Source organism: Macrosteles quadrilineatus, unplaced genomic scaffold, assembly GCF_028750875.1.
Source record: "Macrosteles quadrilineatus isolate MER2022 unplaced genomic scaffold, UCM_ALF_1.0 Scaffold_3__2_contigs__length_128488019, whole genome shotgun sequence".
In the NCBI taxonomy this organism is placed as follows: domain Eukaryota; kingdom Metazoa; phylum Arthropoda; class Insecta; order Hemiptera; family Cicadellidae; genus Macrosteles; species Macrosteles quadrilineatus.
In genome coordinates, this window is record NW_026542596.1 from 105,791,883 (window position 1) to 105,800,494 (window position 8,612).

Consider the following 8,612-nt stretch of genomic DNA (forward strand, 5'->3'; position numbering starts at 1 on the left):
GTGTAGTAGACCTACTCCCTGAACCCGCAGCCGCGCCGTGTGAATTAGTGTTCTTGTATGGCCATACTGTATTATTTATTTGTAAATATGTTTGTTCGTGTCTCGTGTATTTATTTTCAAGACTTTATGACGACCTCCTAGGAGTGAAAACACGTCTTGACAATGACACCATGAGTGTTGAAACCGGTCACCATCCAGACGACAGGGGATTACAGTGGCAACAATAAGGTATTTAACCTCTAGAATAATAAGTAAAATGTATATTTAGATGTATATTAGATTAAATGCTGCCCCTTACAAAAAAAATTAAATAATTTTTTAATTAATAGATAAATGTAGAATTATTTTCTAATACTAAATACTTAGTCTTAACATAAAACGTTAACCGAATGTTTTTTAATCAAACAATTATAAATGTATGTGGGAATATTTTGTTTAGTCTCAGTCCTCGAAACACTTTAACATCCATCGGTGTTAACACTCAACTGAAATTAAAATTCTCGGAAATGTTAGTAGTAACATATCCAACCGGAATGATCGTTAAAAATTCACATTTGAATACGCCAATTATAAACATTCTTGGTTTGCGGGTGGTTTTCAAGTATTTTAAACAACGTAGCGTGGAGTTTTGGTTACGACAAGTGATTTTCAAGTATTTCATATTTTGATTTAATGGTAAAACGAATGTACAAATACGATTATTAAAAATGTTATTTTGATTATGAATAACGAAAAATGAAAATACACTTATTAAATTAAATATAACTGAATATGTTATTGGATATTCATATAATAGGTTGGTTAAGAAGATTATCTGATAGTTTTGATAAAAGACTTTAAAAAGTTGTAAAACTCAAAAATGCATTCTCACATCCCAATAGTTATATGTGCAACTAGTGAGAAAAGTGAGCAATTGACTCACTCGAGAGAAATCCTTACTCACGAGCCGTAGGCGAGTGAGGAATGGTTTCTCGAGTGAGGCAATTGTACTTTGAACTCGAGTTGCACATTATAATTTTTCCTACAGTTACCATAAAACAAATAAATTGGTGAATAAACATAACCTATTTTTACACAGAAGTGAACTTTTAATATAACATTTAACGTGAAGTGACAAATACAACAGTACAACAGCTGACCAGCTGATTTACAGCCAGTGCTGCCAACGTATTTCGTGTGCATACGACGTTGCCTGCATGTTACGCGCTCACTATTTCGTGCATTCACGTTGCAAATCTGGAGTGAGACAAAGTAATTAGAGTGAGACAATGTTAACATTGTCTCACTGATGAGCGAATTCGCCACTTTGCTTTCTCAAATCAGTGAGAGAACATGTACATTGTTAGGTAACTGTAGGAAAAGGTATTTTGTGTGTAATGAAATTGTATAACCTTCATATAAAAACGTGGAATTATTTTTATAGCATTGTTTAGCTTTTAAAACATAGAAGTAAATACAATAGAAGCAGAAACCAATATGAGGCCTACATTAAAAATATACAATGTTTTCCACATTTTTTAAGTATATATATACAGGGTGTTCAAAAAGGCCAATATAAAAGAGAAAATCAAGTATAACAATTTTTCCAAAATCGCTTCGTTAACCAGATATCCGCCATTTTGTATATTTTAAGTAAACTTTTTATCTTTGGACTTTTCAACTGATCTTTATAAAACTTTGTATGTATGTTAAGATAAAAGAGACCCATGTTAGAAAAAAAATCATCTTAATTTAACTTAAAATTTCAAAATGACGGCCATTTAAATTTTTCAAAGTTACTCAAAAACGGTTATTTTATGAAAAATCGTCTAGAAAATAAGAAATAGCTGAAATATAACGATTTTTGTTGTAAAATGGGGTAGAATAAGGCAGAAGCTAGTCTGGTTTGTCCCATTTTACAACTAAAAATCATAATATTTCGGCTATTTCTTATTCGATATTTATGAACTTGGTATTGTTCGATAGGGAATTAAAAATGCCAAATAAAAGTGTTCTAGACGTTTTTTTCATAAAGTTGATTAACATGGGTATCTTCTACTTTAACATACAAACCAAGTTTTATAAAGAACGGTTGAAAGAGTCAAAAGATAATAATGTTTATGTAAAAAATACAAAATGGTGAATATCTGGTAAACGAAGCGATTTTGGAAAAATGTTATACGTGATTTTCTCTTTATTTTTACCCAAGAAATCACTAGGTAAAATATGTCCCCACCTTTTTTTGAACACTCTGTATATAAATCGTATTAAAAATATATAGGCATATAAATAGTTTTTGTTTGTACAAATGTTACGGGTATTGACATTGAGACATATCTCCTTGTAGTTGTTGTACAGTCTCCAGTTCGGCAAGTTCTCGCATCTTGGCAGAATATATCCCTGACATGTTTTCCTCTAAACAGTTTTCCATAAAGTTCTTCTTTTTCTCAGGAAATGGCTCGTTCAAGCAGCCTGTCGGGCCTTGGGTGTGAATAGCCGCAAAGTCGAGACAATCAATCACCCCATCTCTGTTACAGTCCTGGAAAATGTGGTATTGAATTATATGGTGAAATACGCGGTCTTGGCGTTAACAACGAATTTAATAAACCAAAAAACAAACACTACTTATCTTTCAAATGAAACTCTAATCAATATAAAACGTTTTGTTAAACTGATATATCGGTTTGATTAACATAAATAGTTTATACAGGCCAACTATCACTTCTATTTCAAGTAAAAAGACTAAATAAAATACAAAGATAAACAGTATTTGTTAATTATTATGTCTTTTATTAATGTGAATATTCCCGTGGCGGAGCACGGACGGTTAACTAGTATGAATAATCATAAGGTTAACATGGGGAACTCCAGAGCCTTTGGAGTGGAGCCCAAAAGTCAGATCAGATTAAAAATCTACTTAGTTCTGTTATTTAATGCCTAAAGAATCAGTGTACCAAATTTCATTCTTCTAGGTAAATGGAAAGTACCGTAGGAGGATTAGCGTTGAGTGAGTCAGTCTGTGAGGGATTTGCATTTTATAGGTATAGATAAAGATATGAGGTCGATTCTGTATTTCTATATATTATGTGCTGACTATTCCAACTTGGATTTGACACTTGACTTACTCTTTTGTACAACTCCATGTAATTTTGGATCGCCTTAGTAGTACATATCAGATCTGTAGCACACTTCTCATATTCAGATATCAGTTTTGGATCTGTGAAATAAATAAATTAGGCTGACTATTAAACTGACTATAAATTAGGCAAGTAACTGCTAATCCAATCTAGCGTCCTAGTAGACAAGTAAATTAAAAAGTTGGTCTACTATATACATGTTAACTTTAATACTTGAACCATTGTTAAACAATTGAATTGCATAGCAACTTAAAGGAGATTGATGTTTATGATACAGTATATTTACATCCACAATCCCAACACCACCTTCATGACACTCCCATATCTGGCTGTTAAGTTCATATTGGGCTTGAGTATTGCCATAGAGTGATTGTTAGGAATTTTCATTTATTCTGATTTTATGAGATAAAACAATATACATCATAGTTTGAACTTAATGCTGAAACGAATGAAGAAGGTAGACTTGCAATAGAGTCGCAACTCTAGATGCTTATCGTTTCCAAATGGCAAAAAAATCAACAGAATAAAGGATGCATTTTTATTTGATTTACTAGTCAATATACCAAAAAAAGGATAGTCAATGAATATGTGAATATTTTTTTTCCTAGATATAATATGTTAACTTGTAATTATTGTCTGTTGTTATCAAAATGTTATACATACCCAGAAACGTCGAGATTGTTGGAGGTTTATTTATGAATAGTTGGCCTAATATTTAAATATATTATTGTACCGTACACGTTTGATTAAATATTCTTAAAACTTACCTTTTCTCTTGGTTCCGTCCTGGTCCTGTATCCCCACAGCGTCCTCCCAGAAAGGCATAGTCACTCCGAACGGTCCACAATCTCCGTTTTCACACCCTCTGTAGAGGTCACACTTGGTCAGCAACTGACATAGGCAGTCTAGGCACTCTTCTGACACAAGCTGGCTGAGTTCCTTAGTATACACTGCTACCAACATAACAATGTTAACTGTGACACCAGCTGAGTGCCTTATAAGACACTGCTACCAACATAACAATGTTAACTGTGACACCAGCTGGCTGAGTGCCTTATCAGACACTGCTACCAACATAACAATGTTAACTCTGACACCAGCTGGCTGAGTGCCTTATCAGACACTGCTACCAACATAACAATGTTAACTCTGACACCAGCTGACTGAGTGCCTTATCAGACACTGCTACCAACATAACAATGTTAACTGTGGCACCAGCTGACTGAGTGCCTTATCAGACACTGCTACCAACATAACAATGTTAACTCTGACACCAGCTGGCTGAGTGCCTTATCAGACACTGCTACCAACATAACAATGTTAACTGTGACACCAGCTGGCTGAGTGCCTTATCAGACACTGCTACCAACATAACAATGTTAACTCTGACACCAGCTGGCTGAGTGCCTTATAAGACACTGCTACCAACATAACAATGTTAAATCTGACACCAGCTGGCTGAGTGCCTTATTAGACACTGCTACCAACATAACAATGTTAACTCTGACACCAGCTGGCTGAGTGCCTTATAAGACACTGCTACCAACATAACAATGTTAACTCTGACACCAGCTGGCTGAGTGCCTTATTAGACACTGCTACCAACATAACAATGTTAACTCTGACACCAGCTGGCTGAGTGCCTTATCAGACACTACTACCAACATAACAATGTTAAATCTAACACCAGCTGGCTGAGTGCCTTATAAGACACTGCTACCAACATAACAATGTTAAATCTGACACCAGCTGGCTGAGTGCCTTAACCAGACACTGCTACCAACATAACAATGTTAACTCTGACACCAGCTGGCTGAGTGCCTTATCAGACACTCCTGCCAACATACAATGTTAACTCTGACACCAGCTGGCTGAGTACCTTACCAGAGATTGCTACCAAGATAATAATGTTAACACTTAGACTAGTAGTTGAAAAGTTGTAGGTGGCCAAAATCCTAGAAATGTCCCAATTAACTCATCATCTGCTCAAAAGTCACAGAGAATATGAGTTGTGAGGCTTGATTCTTTGCAGTTTTGAAACAGAGTATCTTGAAGCGTCAAATAAAAAACAAGTATCTTCGGTGGGGCGTCTACTTACAAAATAAAAACGTAACAATGGATATCCAGAATAAGTAGTATTATTCTTGATCGATTTTAGATATTTTAAAGCTAAACCAATGAATTGGTTGAAGAAACAACATGCTGAGTTTGTTGGTTCACGTAAAGAATGTTATTTAATAACTCTAAAATGACGTAATTACAAGGTTGATTTAAGCAAAATGACGTTAAAATAAGATATATTGTAAGAGATATTTTGTACAAAAATCTTAGTAACACAGATAAGAGAATGAAAAAGTTTCATAGACAAAGGTGTGATGACGTACCCGTAGCAGATGATTTGTTGGGATTGAATTGTATTGGTTTCGTGGCCAGAATAAATTGGACCCTTTCTATGTTAAACCACATTTTAAACGTGGAATTAATCGAGTGTTACAAAAAATAGAAAAATGCAATCTCTGTATATCTCAAAACTAAACATGCATAAAACTTTTTGAAAATTCCCTTAGGGTTTGACTGACAATAATTAACATTGGCATATATGCTACCTTACCTTTACTAAAATAGATCAAACACACAAGAACCAGAATTTTCTTCATTGTTCTTCAGGTAAATGATTATACAATAGTATATAGAATCAAGCGAATTCCGGTGTAATTTAAGTTTGTTTACGTCACAGGAATTTGTAAATTAAAATAATACTTTATCACTTTGAAACTTCAACAAATAAAATTGATATCCAATGATACTTTGAATCAACTCAAGAACAAGCCTTCACTGTTCTTACATTAGCATTAAACATCTTAACAAAGTTGTCGCCTAATGAGCAGCTGAAGTCTTAGCAAATAATTTGCATAACTACATAAACATGTCTTCTTCATTACCTATAGTTGAGTACGTGGCCTTGTGACATATTCCTCATTGTGTCGACGTGGTAGTAGGACAAAGATGTAACTTTAATACGGTACTAATACAATATATTCTTCTTGAGTCTACTTCAGTTTAATTGTTTTGTGGTTCAGTTTAATGGATTGAATGGTTGTGTATTGGTGTTGTTTTTCTGAATCAGCGAAAATGCAATGAGTAAAAGAGTAATACACAATAATATGCCATGTGACAATATTTTCAGTCATAGTACTCGAATTTCGTCCCTCTATTTCACCATCTTCAGATAATTACTGCAAAACATATTTCTTTACATAATTAAACGGTTCTCTACTAATTAGCATGTATCATAAACACGAAACAATTAGTTCAATTTTTTATACGTTGTATTGTATTAAGGTAATTTAATTACTTAAGTAACTGGTGAATTCGGTTTATTTCGAAATTATTCAATATCAAACTAAAATAAAAAATAAATAGTTCGGAAGAGTTCGAAATCAACATGGGCAACGTCTTGGGAAACATTTATCACAAGAAATAACTACTTAAAACCCAACAATAGTAGGTGGCATGCAGCTCCTTCGTAAGTTTTGGACATTTATTTATTTATTTATTCCTACGGCAAATGCTATTTATCAATACATATCAAAACAAGATAGTTTGCAAAAATAAATACAAGAATTGCAATTACTCATGGCACAATATACATACAAAAGACTAGAAAAGGTTTCATATTGCATTGAATGATCCGACTCATTACAAAGAGTACATGCATACAACATACATACATTGTACATGCATGAACAAGCAGAATAAATAGCTACAGACTAACATTACAAGAGACATCATATCATACTAATTATAACGACAGAATAAATACTCAATACAAAATATTATATACATGAAGAAGCAAAATAAATATACATTGTGGACACTGTAAATGACAATCACAATGTGAGCAGAGAAAACTGAAGACAAATCACATCATGTCCTGTGATGCTGAATCTCTGTCAATAAATTTATATGGTGAAAACATGTATTTAATTGTTTAGTAGGCCTCCACGACCCAAATGAATTAGTTCCAAATTCGGTTGGATAACTAAATATAATGCTTTGTAACAATAGAATCACTGATGTATAAGAAACCAATGACCAGATTTGTATTTCATTAGATTTTAGCGAATTCCCCTATAGGGAAGTAGCTATTACCGTAGGTGGCACAGTAAGACCTAGGCAACTGACAACCCACTGAATCACTCACTCACTGAAATCTCCCACTGAATCACTGAATCTGTGGGGCTGATTCAGTTGTTCAATTTTAATGTTCCTAGAGGCCAAATACACCATTAGTTAAAATTGTTATATATGTATGTTAGGTATGTATGTGTGCGTGTGTCCGTGAACGCGATAACTTGAGTAAATTTTGTACGATTTTGATGAAATTTGGTTTAAAGGTGTAAGGCACGATAAACTTGAATGAGTTTGCAACCCAGCATGATCGGACCATGGGAACGGGGTTTTACGGGGGGGTTTATGGGGTAAAAATGGGGTTTTCTCATTTTTGACCATCAAAACGAAACATTTTCTTATTTATCTCTAGACTTGTTTAAAGAGCTTGAAAAACAAATAATTTTGTATATAAAGTGTTTTTGTACGCTTATTGGTAAAATTCAAACAAATTTAAATTTAAAATTCCCATGGTATTTTTATGGAGAATGCTGTAAAATGTTGTAGTTTGCTAGTTTATAGATACATTTTGATCAAACTTGGGAAATTTATTATTATTTTATACTAAGCTAAAGCTTTAGTATATTTTACTAAAAACACACTATATTAGTTTCCTTGTAGCAGCAATCCCATGTACACGTTAAACCTAATGTTATTTAAATAGATTTAATTGAAAATCGATTAAGACAAATGGAAATTCGCTTATCTGGCAGGTTTGCTGCCGTGAGGGTATTAATCACATTTTGTGTTTTTAATAATTTTCCTTAACTATAGTTGAATACGTTGTTTGGTCTCTGAAACCTGCAAATCACATTATGTATAAAACAAGTTCTATAAAAAGCTCAAAATCGACGTTCATGCACACATTGGGTTGAGCATTTCCAAAGTCGTAAAACTCGGGATAACGGTTTATGAGGCTATAAAATAAAACGTGTAAATCATAAGCGTAAGCCTATGATAGTTTACGACGTATGAGCCCAGCTAAAATTATGACGACTGTATACTGGGAAAACGTTCGAACGACTGTTGGTACTGGGAAAAACATTCGAAGGACTGTTGAAGTTTTCAAATCTTTGTTGTTACTTTTTGGGCTCAACAGTACTATTGCATAAATAGCTTAGTTTTTTTTCAATAGTACAACATTCACCGGCGCCTATCTCGCGTGTTTGTCAGTTTGTCACTTGGCAAAGTTTGTTAAATTCGTGTATTTAAATGTTTTCTTATTCGTGTTTTTGTGCAATATTTATTTTGACAAAATCGTCCACGGATGACAGCTATTTTATCTTGACGCTCTACAACCTGAAGATGTGCCCCAGCGGCATGAAA

General features: G+C 33.8%; 1 protein-coding gene across 2 annotated transcripts; it reads right to left on the reverse strand.

The window, feature by feature from the left end:
• Window positions 1–375: 375 nt before the first annotated feature.
• On the reverse strand, window positions 376–5,955 carry LOC128989891 (invertebrate-type lysozyme 6-like). 2 transcript variants are annotated; one of them, XM_054412017.1, is made up of 4 exons: window positions 5,728–5,955; window positions 3,884–4,066; window positions 3,105–3,196; window positions 376–2,518 (listed from the first exon to the last, which is right to left on the reverse strand). In XM_054412017.1, the coding sequence occupies exons 1-4, from the start codon at window positions 5,771–5,773 to the stop codon at window positions 2,291–2,293; spliced, it is 549 nt and encodes a 182-aa protein (XP_054267992.1). In that variant the 5' UTR covers window positions 5,774–5,955; the 3' UTR covers window positions 376–2,290. The 2 variants fall into 2 exon arrangements, with proteins under 2 accessions (XP_054267992.1, XP_054267991.1); XM_054412016.1 differs by having other exon boundaries at window positions 3,884–4,069.
• Between the last annotated feature and the right edge of the window lie 2,657 nt (window positions 5,956–8,612).